The sequence below is a fragment of the Balaenoptera musculus genome, chromosome 10, assembly GCF_009873245.2.
Source record: "Balaenoptera musculus isolate JJ_BM4_2016_0621 chromosome 10, mBalMus1.pri.v3, whole genome shotgun sequence".
Classification (NCBI taxonomy): Eukaryota; Metazoa; Chordata; class Mammalia; order Artiodactyla; family Balaenopteridae; genus Balaenoptera; species Balaenoptera musculus.
In genome coordinates this window covers 75,291,205-75,311,401 of record NC_045794.1, presented here as the reverse complement: position 1 = coordinate 75,311,401, position 20,197 = coordinate 75,291,205, and the positions used below count along the sequence as shown (strand labels likewise).

The 20,197-nt window shown below is 34.9% G+C and overlaps 1 protein-coding gene across 2 annotated transcripts in view; it reads left to right on the top strand.

Moving 5' to 3' along the window:
* Positions 1-3,739: 3,739 nt before the first annotated feature.
* DCN (decorin) overlaps positions 3,740-20,197 on the top strand; it is a 35,334-nt gene continuing 18,876 nt past the window's right edge. The window contains exons 1-3 of one of the 2 annotated variants that reach the window (XM_036866755.1): positions 3,740-4,102; positions 8,010-8,256; positions 19,267-19,379. In XM_036866755.1, coding sequence (XP_036722650.1) covers positions 8,043-8,256; positions 19,267-19,379 — 327 coding nt within the window. In that variant the 5' untranslated portion in view covers positions 3,740-4,102; positions 8,010-8,042. Of the gene's footprint in view, positions 4,103-7,079; positions 7,230-8,009; positions 8,257-19,266; positions 19,380-20,197 lie in introns of those variants that run through there. The other variant, XM_036866756.1, reaches the window with a different exon arrangement.

Below are 20,197 nucleotides of genomic sequence, written 5' to 3'. Positions count from 1 at the left end.
GATAAACCTTGGCTTGGTGTCCCAGTACAACCTACTGATCAATTCTGTGAAAAGAGTAATAAATCTCTTGACTGCACTTGACAAAATAGATGCTCCTGAACATTCAAGAGTCAGAGAATTAAGGAACTGAATGCCTCCTTGTCATGCAAGAGAGGCACGTATCTCCATACCTTTATCTTAATTCATACCTTACCCTGTCCTTGTTTCTATTCCCACTTCTCCTTCATTGTTCAGAGTAGAGGTTCTTTACCTGGAGTCTCTGGATCCTTCTAAAGTCTATGAATGGATTTCAGCAGTGCTTGGAACCCAGTAAAACGTCATGCATGAAGAAAGCCAGACAGTTATTATACAAGTACAAAGTAGAGGTTTAAACCCAAGCTTATCTAACTGCAAAGTCCCTGTTTTCCCAACTATATCAAAGTTTAGGTGATATTTTGCGTTGCTAGGTAGACAACACCTTAGGCTAGGACAGGGGTGCAGTCTGATTACTGGACTGGAGTGTCCAAGGAAAGGTTTTGTAACAATCATGCCCACAAGAGTGGCAGCAGCAGAAGCAACGACAAACACTTATATATTGTTTGAGATGTGTCAGGTGCAGTTCTAGATGCTTTATGTATTAATCTTTTTCTAAACCTTACCACAAACCTATAATGTAGGTAGTACTATGTTTAGACACATTTTATAGATTAGAAACCTGAAAAACAGAAGGTTAAGTTACTTATGCAAGGCACAAGGACACTGAACACAGTGGCGATAGGTTGGGGGAGTAGAGGCATATGGGAAAGAAAGAAGATGGCCAAGGTAATCATTTTCTACTACCAATTTTGTTTCAAACCTGCATTCTAGGCCACCCTGAATTCCACCCTAGCCTTCTTTCTTGGCTAAAGAAGAAAATCTGTCTAGGGTGGCAAAAGAAAGAGCCCAACAACCCATTCCAGCTGCTGACCTTACTTTGAAGAGTCAGTCTGAGAATAAAGCAGTCACATCAGGTTTGTGAAGATAATCACTTGCTTCCAGACCTCTTTGAAAATAAAAGGGTGTCAGAAGGAGACCTTCCTAAGCTCTGGCATTCTTTACATCTTAGTATGCAGGTACAATTTAAATCACTTGTACTTGATGTCGGTGAGAAAGAGTGACTAGCCTTGAAATGAACTTTGACCACATGCAGAATATAGTCACCCTGTTAACTAGTGGCTTGTCACTAGAAATCACAGTTTAAGTGGTTTTAACAGCAGATTTGGTATCTGCTCTGTATTTGAATATTTCAAATATCTATACAGCAGCCAAGATTTCAGTGAACCCTACCCCCAAACATTCCAAGCCAGGATAAATTTCAGCCTCCTTTACACAAGCGTGGCTTCTAGCCTCAAAACTGTTTCATTTCCCATTTGATTGCAAGAGACCTAGGATTCTGATGATGGTCCTTATGGCTTCTTTTTGCCTTGCTGTATATGACTTTGTTGTGACTTAATTTCTTCCATCTAAAAGTGGTTATGACAACATATGTAACAACATCTGATTAAAGGTACAAATTTTAAATAAAATGATATTCAGTAAAATCCTTGGGATTTTGGAGGTGAGGTTCTTACTAAAACTTAAAAGATAGAAATATTTTTTCCTGCACAAAGATAAAGTTTAAAAAGAATTGTAAAACTTGGTCACAGTTTTTAAACTAGTCTGCAAAGACATGTTACCCAAGAATTTTTATTTTTGATTTCCTATAACTTAAGAGTTTGATCTTTCTTAAAATGCAGTATAGTAATGGTAAACTAGATTAGGTATGAGAAGGTTTGGGTATTCATTTCTGTTGGGCTTCTTACTAGCTCTGTGAGCTTGGGCGGATCATTGGACTTCAGTTTTCTCATCTATAAACTGGAAAGAGTAAAAATGATTTCCCTTGCCCCACTCAAAGGATTGCTATGGTATACATCAGAAAACAATAAAGACTAACATTTACAGGGAGCTTAATTTATCCCAGCCATGCTCTGAATTATGTGCCTTATACCTTTTGCCTCATTTCATCTTTATTTCAACATTATGTATTAGGTAATACTTTTTATGTATTTTACAGATATGGGAACTGAGACTCAGAGAGGGTAAGAATGCTGAGTTCATACTGCTTACTATCAGAGGGAAGAACCTGGATGTGAAACTTAGCCAGAATGGTTCTGCTTTATAAAAGTAAGATGATCTACATATCAAGATAATGTGTCTTCTTCTCCTCCTGTCCTACTTCTTCTCCTTCTTCTTCCTCTTCTTCTTCTCCTTCTTCTCCTTCTTCTTCTTCTCCAAATCCCCCTTCCCTCTTTCTCTCTCTCTCTCTCTGGTAACAATCACTACTGTTATTCATCATATACACTATAGCACTGTAGTGGATTGGGTTTTGATAAGGAGCAAACCAGACCTGAGCAAAACAATAATCATGGTATGATCCATAGCTAATGATCTATCTTCATGTAATAGTCATTCATCAAGTGTTTCTTGAGAATTTACTATATACTTTGTGCTGAGTGTGGAGACTCTTACAAATATGAAGAGGATGTACTTTATTCCTTGGGGTAAGAGATGTACATAAAAAACCATAATATGAAGAAGTGATTGCATGTTATAAGAATGAGATAAATGTAAGAGGAGTTCAAGTGGAAAAGTTAATTGATTCCAGGTAAGGGGATCATGGATTTTGCACCAATGTCCAGGGAAAATATTTGCCTTTTCCTAAACCATCAGACTAACTGGGCATGGGTTTATTAAATGCCAAGGAGAAAAGGAGTGGGGTAAGGTGTTAAAATTATGGAGACTGGGCTTGGAAAATAAGACAAAATAGCATGTGATAGTACCCTTCCTCCCTTCTTTAGATGCACACTCAAAATTTTAATTTCTTCACATTTCATCAAGGCAAAAGTATATTTACTGTAGAATTGTGCACTTAGATGGCTAGAGGAGGGAGGGAGGGAGGGAGGGTGGAGGATGGGAGGGTTATCCTCTCATGTTTCACAGATGTTGATTTCAAGTTTCTACCTGGTAACAGCCTGGGGGCCAGGACATAAAGATACAAGTCAAAACATAGAGACACACACTGAGAACTGACAGCATCCAGCAAGGGAATTACAAAAACTCAAAAAAGCTTTCCACTGGCTGAATAAATATCTTTCCTTGAATTTGCACTTTCTATTTACTGAATTTGGAAAGAGCCATAGACTTTATTGCCATTTTCAAAGTTCTGAATTATATAAAAGTGTAGCCTATGAAAATAAAATTTTTCATATACAGGTTAAATTAAATTGTGATCAACTTCTAATATCTATGTGTTTTATTTAAAAAAACACACACACAACTGGTAGACAACAAGAAAGGTTTTAAACTATGAGTAAGGAAAGTAATAAATGACATGCTTTTCATATAAAACCATGGCTTTCTTCCAGGACACTTTAGAAATACGTTCAAAATACATAGAAGACCTCCACAGCATAGTACTTGAACTTGCACAAACAGCCCAAGGCAAGTAAGAATCCGAATGACTACTCATTTATTTTCACAGACCACACTTAAAATAATTTCATTCCATTTGCTGGACTTACACATCCTGAAAGCAAGAAAAACTGTTATTTCGGTAATATGATAAATGTGACTTATAAACAAGACTAGAAAGGGTGGATAAAGGAGTAGGGTTGGGGGTGGGGAAATAAACCCTTTAGTTACAATTTTAGGGAAATGAATCGACGCGGTAAAACAAATTCCAAGTCAAGTTGCTCCACTGCTATACTACAGAAGAAGTTTAGAATCTTAAGCAGATGAAAAAGGAATAAAGCATTTAAATGGGGAGAAAAAAAGGCCGATAAAATTTCTGGCTACAATACAAGAGACATATCATTACCATATGATCTAATGTGGGTGTCAGCCGGATTGTGTTCATTGAGGGAAACCTTATTTTTTAACTGTGCTATGGAGTAGAAGCAGGAGGTTTTCAACCTAGTGACAGTCACAGAGCAGCACCTGCCCCCTCCTCCTTTCCACACCTGCAAACTCTTTTGCCTGGGCTGAATATTTAGTGTAATTACATCTCAGCTTTGAGGGCTCCTGTGGCAGATCCCCGGATTAAAAGGTATGGCTTTCAATAATTGTCCTGAACTCTGCTACAGACTAATAAAACTTTGATCAAGTTGAGAAAAAAGGGATTATTTGGTAAGAGGAAAAAGGAAAACAGTGTGTGCTAAAGTTTTAGTAACCTTTATGCATCATTTTAAACAAGTATTGCTTGAAAACAGAAAGTAAATATTTGGTAAAATGGTTGAATGCATTGCTTTAGTTCTTTCTCTCTGTTCTTGCAAAGATGTTTCTTAAGAAACTATAACCTAACACCATGACTATCTTTATTGATATATTTTTTATTTGTACTAATTAAATGTTTAGCTCTTTGGGAAATGTTTATAGAAAAGTATTCTAGACTGGCATATTATTCGTAGTTGGATTATATATTTAAGGATTTATTCTCCTCCTGGATTCTTGTATATTTTAAGAACTTTAAAACCTCAGAGAAGTGAACTCTGGTGATAACTTATAGAAGTCTAATGTATATTTCTACAACCTAGAAAATAATAGAAATTGTCACCAGAGAGGTGAAAATAAACACTGAATATATTTATGCTGATTATTAAGGACTGAACTAAGATAATCTCACAGTTAGCTACATAATTTCTGAAATGTAAAGAAGAGACCCTGCCAGAATTTTCGCTGCAAATAAAATTTTACTATAAGATACGTTCACTATAAAATGAAAGTGTGGGTTATTTTTCTTTCTAATTTCAAAACAGGGTAACATGATGACCACTGGTTAAATGGACTCCCAGTGGTGTAAATACCTGTGGCTTTTTCTTCAAATTGCTATTTTGACCAGAAAAAGAACCAAATGCCTCCTATAGTAGCCTTTATTTATGGATGGATACTGCTTTTACTGTTTATTTTTAACTTATTTCTATTATTATTGAGGTTTTTAATTCACCTAGTGCTGGGGGATTTAATTTGCTGTGCATTTACAGCTTCACTTATCTCTTGAGGGTTAAATTTTGACTTTGAAAATCACACCAAAGGCTTAAATGACATCATACAAATGTTGATCTGAATGGTATAATGAAATGAAGTAGTTTAAGAAACCAGAAATTATTATTTTTGATAGAACACATAAATTATGGCAATGAGCTTTAGTAAAGCAGTGACATTCTTAGCAATTAGCATTTAAAAAAGAGGCATACATTCTAAGAATACTTAAAACAGTTGAAATGAAATTTTAATAGCATATTATCTCAAGAATAGTCTCCTTGCCGTCTACATAGGCAACTGCTGGGGGTTTTTTGTTTATTTTTCTGATTTATTAAGAAAGGAAGGAAATGATTAAAGAAATCATCAGTATCAACAGCCCACATTAATTGTTTTAAGATGCTGAGTTTTTAAATATTATGTCACTAATTTTAAAGAAGTTATTTCATGGAGGAATTTGTATAAAGTACCTGGACACATATTATTCTTCCCCAGGACATTCAGGATTAAAATGCACGCACACGCATGCACACACACACACACACACACACACACACACACACACACACACACACGAAAATGATAAGTAATGGAAACTTAAAAGCTGTCTGAGTTCAGCTTCAACCAAAAAGATTATTGTATAGAGAATTTGTACCATTTTAACAAGAGTAAACAAATGTAAATGATAATATTCCTCTGAGCTAATGTTTAGCATTTCCTTTTTTTGGATTTGTGAACCAGGCATTTTCTGCTCTGGAGAAAGATCAGAAAGCAACATCTGCATTAATTCTCGTTGCTATTTATTAAATCTGCAATTAGTTTGCTTCATTTTTCTCAAAAATTGTAAGACATTAAATATGCAAGGCTAGCAAACTTGTGGTAAACCATAAACATTGCATTTTAATGAGAAACAGACAGAAAACCACTCCCTTAGATCCAATCCAAGGGAACACTGCCAAAACAATAGGGTCTCCTTTAAAAGGCAATGCAGTAACTGAGTGGGAATGGGTTTCTAAAGGAAACCTGATACTGAATTTAAAGGGGCAGTGTGAATAATAATCTTCATGGTATTATTTAAATGAAAAGTCGCTAGTCTGTATTGCATACGTGCTGCCTTAGATGTGCTTCAGTAATAAATATAAACTAAGAATAAAAGTGTAAGAAATTTTAAAACATTTGTTTCCCCTCTAGTAGATCTAGGCAAACATTTCCAGAAGATACATTAAGGTTAGAGCATACAAAGACTTTTTCTTTTCTGTATATGCTATAATTGGATAGTGACTGAAAATAATTCTCTAATTCTAATTATGAATGTACAACTTTAATATGAACCCTTATAAGTGTACAATTAAAGATGATGAGACTAAAGATAATATCTACAATGTGTTCTGGGAATACTTTGAGCAGTTTCAGTGGGGTTTGAAAATATAAGAACTCAAAAATTGACTGTTCCCCCATGATCAACTACTTTTTGTTATTCAGATTTATTAAGATTTTGTTATTCAGATACATTTAGTTCACTTCAGCCAACTAAACAACCGACTCAATAACATAGATGTACATATCTATAAGGGCTTGTTGAATAAATGGATAAAAACTGTATGGATTTGTCGAAATCATACTTTCTGTTTGTTGATTTGTTTACAAAATAGTCCTGTTGGTAAAATCAGATAACATATGTCATATAAAAATCAGATAGGATTTTCCATATATGTTTATTAGTTTATTAAAAATGATTAGTTTGAGAAACTAGCCAATAGATTTATTTTAAAAACTGAATCTTACTTATACCAAGTTGAGGTTATCAATTTGATATCTTTCTTATGCTAGAAATTTGATACTGAAAAAAGATAATCATATTTTTAAAAATCAGACTAGTTGGTTGCCTAGAACAAATTGAATAACGTGTATTGTTAATAAATTGATGGTCAATTGAGTCATTTATGTGCAAAATATTGTTCAAGGCCCTGGTACACAACAAAGATTAAGACACGCCCTGAAGGAGTACATCTTCTAGTGGGGGGGGCAGGCCAAGCATGCGAAACAAATTACAATATAATGTGATAAGATCTTTAAAAGAGGTAAGCAACGTGCTTTGGGAGCATAGAAGAGAAAGCAGCATCCTGCCTGAATGAGCCAGGGAATACACAAGGGAAGCCCATTATCTCATTTAGTCTTTACCACACTCTTACAAGGTAGGTATTTTAAATGGTGATTAGCTTTGAGTGTCAGGTTTGAGGTGGGGACTGGGAGTAGAGAGAAAATGGAGAGAAATATGGCTTGAAATATCAGTTGGTATCAAATTATGTATGGTCTTATATGCAACAAAGGGGATGTAGACCTTACTGGCAAGCTGTGAGAAGTCAACAAAGGGTTTGCGGTAGAAAATTAATACAATGAAATTTAATTTTTAGAAGATGACTTGGGCAGCAGAGTGGAAGATGGCCTGGAGCAGAAGAAATATTCAAGGCTGAGTCCATTTGGAAGCTCTTGTTCAGGGAGTGATGAGAAGGGTCTGGACCAAGATAAATACAGTGGGGTGGAGAAATGAGATTGGCTTCCAGAGATATTTCTGAAGCAGGAATTGGAGATCTCTCATGTGTACAGACAGAACTTTATTTAACTGTGGCATGGCTTGTGTTGAGTGAGCATTGAAAATTCCAAAGTGGTTTATCATCATAATAGTTTTGCAGGTGGCTTGACTATATAACCCATGGTCTTAATTCAGACCCAAGTTCAACCAAGCAGTTTCAAATACTATTCAAATTTTTCTTCATAAGTAAATAGCTGTGCGAGTTAGTCTCTAATGTACCTTGTTACCTTCCAAATATATTTCTAATGCTCTGCTCCTAACTATAAATAAAATATTACTTTTTATGCTTTTCTCTACGCTCATTCCACTGTCAGGTGTTACTTAAGAATAACCACATACACTAGGCAAGGCTACTCTTCTAAACCTTTCATTTGTTTCCTAGGTTCCTTGGTTGTGAAAATACATGAGATAAATCATGAAGGCAACTTTCATCTTCCTCTTGCTTGCACAAGTTTCCTGGGCTGGACCGTTTCAGCAGAAAGGCTTATTTGACTTTATGCTGGAAGATGAGGCTTCTGGGATAGGCCCGGACGACCGCTTTCACGAAGTTCCTGAATTCGAGCCTCAGGCGCCAGTGTGCCCCTTCCGCTGTCAATGCCATCTTCGAGTTGTGCAGTGTTCTGATTTGGGTGAGTGGGGTGCAGGCTCTCTTTACCTACCTTGTCTGCTTTATTCATGGGAATGGCTTCTGTGGGAGTTTAGCATTTTCAGTTTTAATTTCTGCAATTCCAAATGTGAGAGACAGTGCCACCTAATGAGGAGTAAGGGAAGCAGAGTAGGAGAGAAAGAAATAGCCTTGAAGTTAGGGGACTTTCTTCTAAATCCGGGCTCCATCACTTTGCAATCTTGGACGAGTTACTTAAAAAGAAAATCATCTTTCTGAGCTTCATGGCTCCATTTCTGTAAAATAAAATTTTGAACAAAATAATATCTTATGTTCTATGATTCCAGGGTGATAGCTTATTTTAATTTGATGATTTGCTCTCATGAAATCTTAGATATTAAGAAAACCTGGGTGATCTCTCTACTCTTGGCTTAGCCCAGATAACAGTTTGAACATTACTAAATTGTAAAGTATGCAGAGTTATCAAGAGCAAAACAAGTAAACTTTTAGAACAGAAATTTATCTTTCAAGTACCAAAATACTCCCTTAATCCCTGGGTCTTAGTTTTGCCTCTGCCTTTGGCATTTTGTAATCTAGCTGTTTATATTCTTTAGAATGTTTCAAAGGAAATCTTTATAACTAAGTTATGGTATAAATATTCAACATAATCATGAAGCATATATCTTTATCCTAACACTGTAAATACAGTTTGATTTATTAGCTTTCAAGAAAAATTTGGCCTGGGAATTCCAAAAGCAATATACTCAGAAGATAAATCTCCAGAAAGTTTGAAGCCCCAGCAGATGGGCCAAAAGGGAATGAATTTAGTTTACATGGCAGCTGATTCACATTCCTCTTTTTTTTGGTTCATTTTTCTTACTGGAAAGAAAAAAAAATCCTCACAGAATGATTCTGCCATGGTGCATTTCCTTGTAGAATAAACCCCATAACTTTGTAGAGCACTTATTTTTGAAATCCTATATTTATTCAGAATATGCTTTCTAGGAGAATTTTGCAGGAAAATTTGCTACTAACTCCTAGAATTGGAATAAACTACATACAGGAACCCAGGAAAATGTAAAACATGTTAAATAGTAACAACTGAAAAACAAACACTTTGAGATAGATTCTTTGATGCTGACATGTACTGTATAGTCATTTAAACCCAAATAAAACGTGTAAATAAAGGCTTTAAGAAGGCTACAGGATAATTCCACTAGATTAATTAATTAACTCATAAATTCAGAAAATATATTGAGATCCCATAACAGGTCAGATCTGTTCTGGGCCCTGGGGAGAAAGGGATGAGGAAGATAAATATGGTCCTAGTTCTTGTGGGTCTGATATTCTACTGGTGGTGGTTATTCCTTTTTTGAATTGTGTATTAGAGACAAGGGGGATTAGATTACTAGCAAATTCTACAGAAACTTTTATGGCATCTAGAGATTACCTCCATTACTGGTTTAGACAGGAAAATAATGGTGTTAAAAATATCTGAAGAAGGGAATCACCATATGATGGATATACTAGTGGTAAAGTTTTTCAAATATTGCAAAAATGGCCGAGTTCCTAAGAAATGTGATGCAAATTGAATCTCACTTTGCCTGAGAACAAGTTTAAAAGGATCCATAACTACCCCCTACTACACATATTGTTAACAATAAAGAGTTGATATTTTTAAGGAAGGCTTGTCCAGTCACTTCACTGAAGTTTTATTCTTCCAAAAATATAGTTTTACTTTGCTTTCATTATAAATAACTCATAAAGCTTGACTCTGATTAAAGCATTTGGACAGTTTTCTAATTGTCTATCACAAAAAAACTCCCAAGCCTATTGCTCCAAACTAAACAGAAAAATGTAGCCTTAGGGAACATCAAGTTCACTGGTGTGGATGTCTCATGATACAGTTTTTTGGTTGTCCTTGTTATTGTTTTGCTTTGTTTATTTTGTGTTGTTTTCAGATGAGAACGTTTTCCAAGTTATCTTTTTCTCTAAGAGCCCAGAGTGTACATCATTCCTTTGGGCTTACTGATCTTATATACAGAAGTAGCAGCTAAGACTGTAATAATGATTCGTTTTGGGGAACCATGTTTAAAGGGGAGTACTGAGTTCCAATGAGCAATGGTCTCATCCAAGTTACTTTTACTTTTTTTTTTCACATATGCATATTTAAATATATTGTCCAAAAAATCAGTCAGATATTTCTGAAACAGAAGATACATTTCTTAAAAGGAAAAGCAATCCACTGCCTTTAAAGAAAACACTGTATTCACATTTTCAACTACTGCATAGCCTCTGCTCCCTTTATGATCATGGCAAGCTGTTCAGAGCCTTGACATTTTCATCTGTAGCGAAATCACAGTCAGTCTTAGAGATTCGATTATCTGTGTGAGGTACCTGACCCATAGTAGAGCCTCAATACTTTTTTTCTATATGATGATTATGTGGAGTAAAAGATGAAAGAAACACAGGAAAAAAGCAAAGAAGGGGAAATGGGCAACCTCACTCATAGTAAAGGCAATGCAGTTTATTTTATTTTTTGTTTTAAGTTCTCTAGTAATCTGAACATGAAGCTTGAATTATTATAGCAAAGAAAAAATGCAATGCACTTTGGGATGAGAAATGTGAATGCCTATTTATACCAAGGACTAATATTTTCTTAAGGATTATTCTTGCTAGAGCTTTTAATGAGCAGAGCGGAGCTTCAGTGTTGAAGGACAATAGAGCTTTGTCATCTTATTATCTACATAATGTTTAATATAAGCAAACATGTCTTATTCAAATGTCTGACTATTTTTGCCAGTAAGAAGTATTTCTGACAAAGTTAAACAGCATCAAAATTTTAAACAGTTCTTTAAAAGCTAAGATATAAAAACTGTGAAATTAAAATTGAATAATCAGTCCATGGGAAACTTGAGGTGTTCAAGAAGATCCACTGCCTCTTTTAGTCCCTAGTTCCAACTTATCAGAATAGCATTATAATATGTTTTTCTAGAGCATGGGGGATTGAAAAAGTAAACATATATTTTAGCCTGTCTAAGAAAGTAATGAATTCTCCATTGATATTGGCCAAATTATTTGGCTGAACTTGTAATTTAACTTGTAATTTGAACCAGAATTTTATGAGACCCATATCTTCTTTTCTTTCTTTATCTATCCTCTTAAGACATAAAAAATCCACTCATAATTATAGCATTTATAAAAATAACAATATAAAAGTAAATGTAGCATTAGCAAATTCAGAACCCTATGGGTTTCCTTAAAATAATAATCCCACAGTGTTACTCATTCTTGTCTGAATGGCCTAATATTAATCCTGTGATTGGACGCTTTGTTTTATGTACTTAGTATCTTAAAGGAAGACAGTTCCCTTACTTATGTACTCTTTGGCTCAGCCATTCATCTGTGGATCAAGTGTCACCAAGAAGCATTATTTGGTACCGACTTTCATCTCATTTATTAAAGGCACATCAACCCTGCCAGGTGAAATAAGCCTAAGTATTGTTTTTTAAACTATTCTTCCAAATTAAAGCAATATGTATTGATATATTTCTTATAAACAACTTTCAAACGAATTGAAATACCCTTAAAAATATTTAATAGTGGAAAGATCTTGGGTCATGCAGTTCAACACCTCTGAACTCAAGTCCTGCTTTACCATTTATTACCTGTAACTTGGAAACTTTCAAAACCTGTTTCCTCACTGGATAAATGGAAATATCTCTTACCTTATTAGGTAAGAATAGAAAATATTTATAAAAATATTTTTCATAGTAACTGTTATGTTCAGTTGACCATTTCAGACAAAGTCAGCTAATAACACAAAGTTATTTCTCATGATGTTCTTTATTTTTATGTGAAATTGAGAAACACTAAGTATATGGCTTGTGAAGCTGGATACAAAATAGCACCTTCTCTCCCCTCCCCCCAAAGAAGGCCACATCACAAAATAGATAAAAATTAGAAAATTGTATAATTATCAAAATAGTATTCTCCAAATACTATTCCTTTGAACAAAATTGGTTTGGTTGAGTAGAGAGAACAATAAAGCTTTTGGCTATTTAATAATCACAGATGATTCATAGCCTGCATAGTTAGCCCTCTAGACATGATGCCAGAAGATGAAACATTTTATTTTACCAAGCAAAAGCGTTGTAAATGACTAATGGTCCCTAAAGTGTACCTCATAATGCAAAGGATATTTTACTTTTTAAAAAATCTCAGGAAAATGTACAACCCTTTAAATTGCATAAAGTTAGTTTTCTTCTTTTTAATCATTTTGCCTCAATTGGTGGAAATTTTGTTAGTGGTCACCACTTGGGACATAGATGCCAGAAGTTGTCTCTTGTTTGGGGAAACTGGTTTTCCAGAAGCAAATCTTATGCGTGAAGTAAATGAACCATTAGACTTCTTGCATGAAATCATCCTAGAAGAATAAATTAGGACTATTTGTAGAGGGGCAGAGAGAATGCTGGAAGCTTAGTTGCTTTCATTGTTTATATCTAGCTTTACAGCAGCAGGGATGTGGGGTGACTCTCATTCAGAGTTTCAGATGCAGCAAAAGGGTATCTCTAAGATGTGGTGCAGGAAGGAGGCTGTGCACAGAGCATGCCCATGGGTTGCCTAAAATAGTTTTGGGTAAGGATAGAGTACGACAGATCTCAGATGCAGCAAGAGGAATGCTCAGGTGTGATCCAGATAACCAAAGCCCCTGACTCAAGGGTTTAAAGGTGAGGAGGAGGAAGAGAGGGGTCAGAGAAGGCCAAAGGAAGCATCTGTCTCCTTCACCTGACTGACAACTGACATTTCCCTGGTTTCCTTCTTAGTCCCAGGAGGGAGAAAGAGGCAGCTGTGTGGGATCAAGGCATTTGGTTAGACTGCAGCTGTGATGCATTCTCCTCTGGAGGATCATTCCTGGCTCCAGAGGACAGGATGGGAATATGTTAGTCAGAATATCAATTTCCTGGATGAAAGAGGAAATGCAGGAGACCCTCTAATCTTAAATTTTCTCCTTCAAAGGAGTAGCAAGAAAATTATATATTTCCTTGAAAATAAGGATAAAGAAGAATTAACCCAGTTTGCAATCTAGTCTTAACAAAAGGATGAAGCCCTGTAGCAGCTACACTGTAACACTCAAGATTCAATTAACCCTTGACTCAGTCTGAAGATGGTTTTGAGGCAATTTCTGCAGCTTGTCTACTTCTGTGCTTTCACTGTAATCTGTATTTGCTTTGATGATTCTGCAATAATCAATTATATGTACATAGATAATAATTATTCATTATCTTTAATTGCCTATTTAAATATTTACTTTCTCTACCAGAAGAAGAGCATGGTGATAATTTATCTTTTGGTCTTCCACTCCAAAAAATGCTTTATACTTGGTAGGTTCTCAAACATCAATAAATGCTTGATAAATGAATAAATGAACATATGCATGGCTTAGTGCTTGAATGAGTGCATAGTTCTACAATATTCTTGATTCTCTCAAGCTGGAAACAGGGTGGAACATGGCTGACTGGAAATTAGGAGTCATGGAACTGTAGCGTATCCTTTCTTATTCTTTTTGAGGATGACTATAGAACCAGGAAGCTTAAACCTTCCTTAAGTTATTTGGAAAGAGAATCGAATTAAAATGATGATCTATTATTTCTGAATCCAACTGCCGTCAGAGTCGAATTGCTATTTTTTAAGAGGAAAAGAGGGAAACATTCCTGCCTTTGGAAGAAATGGTTTTTGATGGAGCTGGGACTCCTACATATTATTTTGATCATATGCCAAAACTAAAATGTATCACCATTGGCCTAATTATTAAATTGAAGACAGAAATATAAAAACTTTTTGGAAATCAACAAGAATAAATCTTGGAGTTTGGACCCCTGCCACAGGGCAGAAAACAACAAAAAAAGGCATGATGTTTTAGGATGACCTGGCCTTTGTCCAACATGATGTTTACCAGATTGATGAAATTTGCTAGCACAAAAATACCATTCATCACTGAGACAACTAGAAAAAAAAGTACAATTCTTATTAGCCTTTATTTTAGAAATGACTTTCTGGTAATATCTTAAGTAGAGTTTTATTTACTTTAATTAATAACCCTATTTTAAAGAAGATAAAGTTTCCTTTACTGAATTTGGAAGAGCAACTAAATAATTCAGTCTAGCCTTGAAAATAATTGCATTTTGATGGAAGATTTAGAATTATATTAAAGAATGCTCATGGAAAAATAATTAAATTTAGGAAACCACTTTTTTCCTGTTACTATTGCTGAATAAATATTACCTCAAAACTTAGTGACTTAAAAAATAATTTTATTTTGCTCATGATTTAAGCTACAGGGAGTTTGATCAGGGCTTAGAAGGGCTGCTCTCACTTGGGGTCTCGCATGCATTTGTAGTCAGGTGTTGGCTGAGGCCACAGCCATGGGGAGGATGGCCCAGACTGCACCTAAGACAGCTCACTCTCATGACTGGCAGTTTGTTCTGCTGTTGCCTAGGAGCTCAGCTCTTCTGTCATCTGGAGTGTCTCACGTGGCCTCTCCAGCATAGTGGTCTCAGTGTAGACAGACTTCTTACATGACCCCTCAATGCCCCCAGAGCGAGCATTCCAGAAGAATTGGGTAGCAGCTGAACAACCTTTTCTGACCTAGCTCCGGAAGTCATGCTCTGTCACCTTCACCACGTTCCATTAGTTCAGAGAGACATCATAAGGCCATGCCGGATTTGAAGGGACAGGAATTTGACTCCATCTTTTGATGGGGTTGGACAAGTGTGTATTGAATAAGAACATGTAAGATGGGAGATATAATTAATGCCAAGGAAGGCAGAAAGGATGGGAGGGAGGAAGGGAGGGAGGAAAAAAGGGAGGGAGGGAGGGAGGAAAAGAAAGGAAAGAATATCCTAATATAAACAAAGACTGATATTTTACAGATTTGCAAGCCTGTAGGATTTGCCATCATTGAACTAGGGTTAAATTGACCGTGAACAGCTTTTTGGGGGGTCTAATTGTTTTTTGGGAATATGTGCCTACTAAACTGAGGGGTTACCATCCAAAAGTGGGGGGCTTGGTAGACGAGTTGTCCAAAGGTCTTGAACTTCATGGGAAAAATGATGACTATAACAAGCCCACAAAATGACTGACAAGAAAAACCAACTCAGAATCAAGTGCTTTAGGTGAAAAATCTGTGTGTGATAACAACTGAAAAATAGATTGCAGTTTCCAGGATAATATGCATTATAATTGTATTGTACAGAAAATAAAAAACAATCATTTGTCACAGACTTACAGACTAATAATCAGCAAGATAATTAGAGTTTTACCCTCTCTTCTCATTATTGATAATAATTACAGGTACCAGGAGTTGGGACCCTGCTATGCACTATAGTAGGAAATTATTTTATAGAATAGCTGTTGAATTCTGAGCCAGTTGCATCCTAATAATCTGGGAGATTTATTATGAGAATATGTACCTTTATGAAAGAAGGATGTGAAGAGATGATTGTAACAAAACATAGCAGAAAAGGTCTTGAAGCCATGGCCATGAACTTTTCACAATGGGACAGCAGAATATACTATGATTTTAAAACTAATCAGTCAAAAATTTATTTCTGTACATAGGGCAGTAAGACCAAAGCTCTCATGAAAAATAGTCATTTGTCCCTACTTACCCAGAATTTACAGAAAAGAAAGAAAACTAAAATGTGGTATAATACATAATAAGTTGATAGATCAGAATTTTGGAGGAGTTTGTTTTCTGGAGTGGTTATGACAAATATTATAGGGGGGGTGGGGATAGTGGGTACACTTTAAAGGATTGTCAGAACGGAAGTGGAAGAAAATGAGTGGGTGGAGTATTCCATAAAACAAATTATATGAACAAAATGAGTAGCTGGGAATAAGCACAGTATGTTCAGGGGACAGTGTAGATCAGCATCTTTTAAAAATATGTACATCGTTTCCATGCATCCATGGCATATCAGGTAGTTCTAGAGTGAGGACTCATGCATCTTGTTCTTGGTTTAGTTTAGCCATGAGTCACTGTGGAGAAGCCATTTAACTTCATTGGGTTTCTGTTTCTTTACCTATGAAAAGAGAGTATTAGACTGGCTTGAAAGTTCCTGATTTCTGGGACAAGTAAAATTTTTTGAATGTTGAACAAGTTACTTTCTTATGAAGGTCAAAACCAAATCCAACAAAATAACAGCAACCTGGCATCTACTATCAGAATCATTATTTTAAAGAAGGTATATTTAAAATGGAGGCAGGAGCTAATCTCAGAAATGTGTGTGTGTACATGTGTATGTGTGTCTAATAATTTATATTAAAACTAACCAAATTGCCCTCATAGTTTTCTGATTTTGATATAGACTGATAAGAACCTCATCACAGAGTCTACCTGATCAGAATTTGGAAACCATAGATTAGCTGATACTCAATGGTCCTTCCCTTTGTGACATTCTAAGAACTCATAGCTAGGATAATTTCCCCTTTGTATTCTGCCTATACTTTTTGAGTGAGCTAGTTAACACCCCAATACCTTGTCTAGCCCTTAAATGTACAGCATGTTATTGGGTCTGATGTCAGAATAATTCTTCTTGGGGATACAAATAGGTATGATAGGAAAAAAAAGTATCCTGTTGGAAGCCAGAAGATTAGGCTTTTCATCTGCATTTTGTCACTCCTAGCTACATGAGCTTGTTCATGTCACCGAACTTTTTCTAAAAATCATCTGAAAAAATGAAATTATCATACTGCCTTACCTGTCTCATTGGATTGCTGTGAGGTAAATGAGATAACATATTTTCAATTTTTTTATAAATTGTAAGGCTAAATATAGTTTTAATAATAAAGTGCTGATATGTGAAGTCCCTCAAATGAATATGAATTTTCTAGTAATTCAGAGAAGATTGTAGGATTATGATTTTAATCATTATAACAACTCTCTAAGAACTAACCTGCAGAAACCACAAGCCTGGTTTTTTTTATGCTAAATCTTCAGGGAAAAGATGTATATAATTCACCCCAAGCAGTTCCTATTACTATAAAATTCTAGGATGACATAATCAAAATTGTCAGCCATCCAGATATATCATTTTCTCTTCACATCTGAAATGTTTCTTCACTTTGGCATTGAACAATTGTTAAGGGGGCCACTATAATGTAAGTTCAACAATGTATAAAACCAAGCATAAGTGGGAATTAAGACTTTGACAAAGAAGCCCACTAAGTAATGATGAAATGTAGGCAGTAACTTTTCTCCAAATGAAAGGAAATGTGCCTTTTCTGCGTTGAAGAACACTAATTATCAAAGATTTGGCAGAAGTCTACCACTCTTAATTGCATGAAGTTAGCAAACTGACTTTTCTGAAAATGGCAGTGATCATGAGTGTATAGTGCAGTTAAATATCCTCCTACAAGGTAGCTGTTCTGGTGGTTTGCTGTTCATCACTGAAAACACTTCATTTTTGTTATTTCTCTGTGAACTCTTTCTGTAGTGAGTTCTTGGAATATATTTATGCATGTGCAGAATCACCTGCACTTTGATATTCAAATTTATAACCATAGCTGATCACTGACTTGGGAACTAGACTTTTTGCCATTATCAACAGAACAGTGATAATGTGAACAAAAAAATTTTTTTTGGAAAGAAATCAGAAGTTGGTATTTCAGATACATTGTCTGTAATATTCATGGCAATATGAAGATAGGAATATGGTTAGCATGATAATTTACCTGTATGCTTGCATAAGATTGAAAATTGAAAAGATATCTTCCCAACATAGCAGTTATTATGTACCCTGTTTCAATTTCCCTTTTAATTGAAAACTGTAGATTGAACTCTTTTTTCCATGAGGATATGGGCAATTTCTGTCTTCTTCCTGCTATATCCCCAGAGCCTAATAAATTAATGGTGTCTAAAAGGTATTCAATAAGACGTTATTGAATGAATGAAAGAATGATCTTCAGCACTTTTAAGTCTCAGATATGATGGAGAGGTTGAAAAGCGTTTCTGATTTATGTTGTGCAATCTTAAAATATGAAAATGACCATAGGAATTTGAGTTAATAAAATATCAAATTTTTGCTTACATCAATATGGAACAAAGCCAGTGGAAGAAAGAAAGGAAAAAGGCTATATAATTTAATATTTTCTCTGTTAACATTCATAATGATAATTTATTTTAAATGCCATACCTTTTGAATAAAAGCAGTTTATCCTTATACATCTAGTTGAATGACTATTGAAATGTCTTTTTTTAATGTTATAGAGCATTTGGTTTTTCAATGTGTTTATGTTTATAAACTAAAAACAATAACTCAGTTATTTATATCTAAATTTAAAGTCCAAAAGTAATGCTTCATATAATAAATTTTAGAGAAGTTATATTAACAAATTTTGTTCATTTTATTCTGATTAGCTACATATCTATCGGTCATAAAATTGATACTGTTTTAACGTTCCAATTAAAACTGAAAGAACCGTTCTCCTAAAAGTTTGGATAAATTTTCAAGTTTTTGGCACAACAGCGTGGTTCCATATTCAAATAATTTTAATTTTATATGTAGATCTGTGATAGCGTTAGGTTTATCAAAAGGATCTTTGATGATTTGGCTAAAGGTCTCTCTACTGAAAGGATATCTATGTAGAAAAATACAGGTTTACAAATCACTCCCACTTAACACTTATCAAAGGAATGACTTTCTAAAACAAGAACAATGAGGTAAAACACACTGTGTACTGAGACATTTGAACCACACCTTACAAAATATTAATTTTCCTATTATGCAGAAGAGTAATTACATGGGGTAAATAATGTGCTCTGTTTATGATTTTTTAAAAAACCATTTGACTTTGTTGGAAAAGATAGAACAGATATTTTAAACTACAGTTGATATAATTCCTAGAAGAAGAAAAATATGGTAGCGGTAAAACTATCACTGAAACATTGATTTCTCTGTAAACACATCCTTTGTGATTCTGTAGTCATGTGTCCCTTTTCACTGAGTGCACATTACTTTTACTCTCATGCTAGGTCTGGACAAAGTGCCAAAAGATCTTCCCCCTGACACTGCACTGCTGGACCTGCAAAACAACAAAATAACTGAAATCAAAGATGGAGACTTTAAGAACCTGAAGAACCTTCATGTAAGAATTATTATTTATTTGAGTTATAACAAGATCTAACTCAAGGTATTTTTGAAAACAAAACTTAGGTAAGGCCAAGATTACCATATGGTAATAAATAAGCACATAAGTGTTTATTAAATTCTCTTTTTAGGGGGTGATAAAGGAGCAAAGCATCATATTCATTAACCCCTAAAAAAACATCCAATTTTCTTACATATACCTCATATAACTTTAGTATTGGCTTTCTAAAAGATATGTTATATCTTAATCTTCTCACACATTTTATCGATAAAAATCTTTATCTTCCCAATTAGAATGTACTTCAATAGTGGAACAAAACACAAAATGGACTGATCTTAGTATTATTTTATTTCATTGTTTCTTTTGTTTTCTTTCATTCATTTTCTAAGACATGCAAATGGCTTTGTAAAGGCTCAAAGACTGGCACCAAGAGAAAAAAATAAATGTCTATATAGCTGTATATTTTGCTTTGTATTTAAGATTATGCATGCTGCATCCTTATCTGTATCTGTGTTTTTATTCTGCTTTTTCACTTACTTCTACTCTATTGTAATGTAACACATCCAGTCTACCAGTCAGGATTCCAGCAGAAAAGAGATGGCATGATCAAGGCAAGATTTAGTTATCAACTTTCTGACAGCCAAGATGAGAAAAGCAATAAACATTTATCCATTAGGAGAAAATTTACCAGATTTTTAAAAGGAAACAAAGAATTTTTCCTTGAGATTTTAAGATTGCCCATGGAACAGTTGACAAAAATAATAGCAAGTAATAAAATGGCATCATCAAATTACTGAAGTATCCAACAATATAAG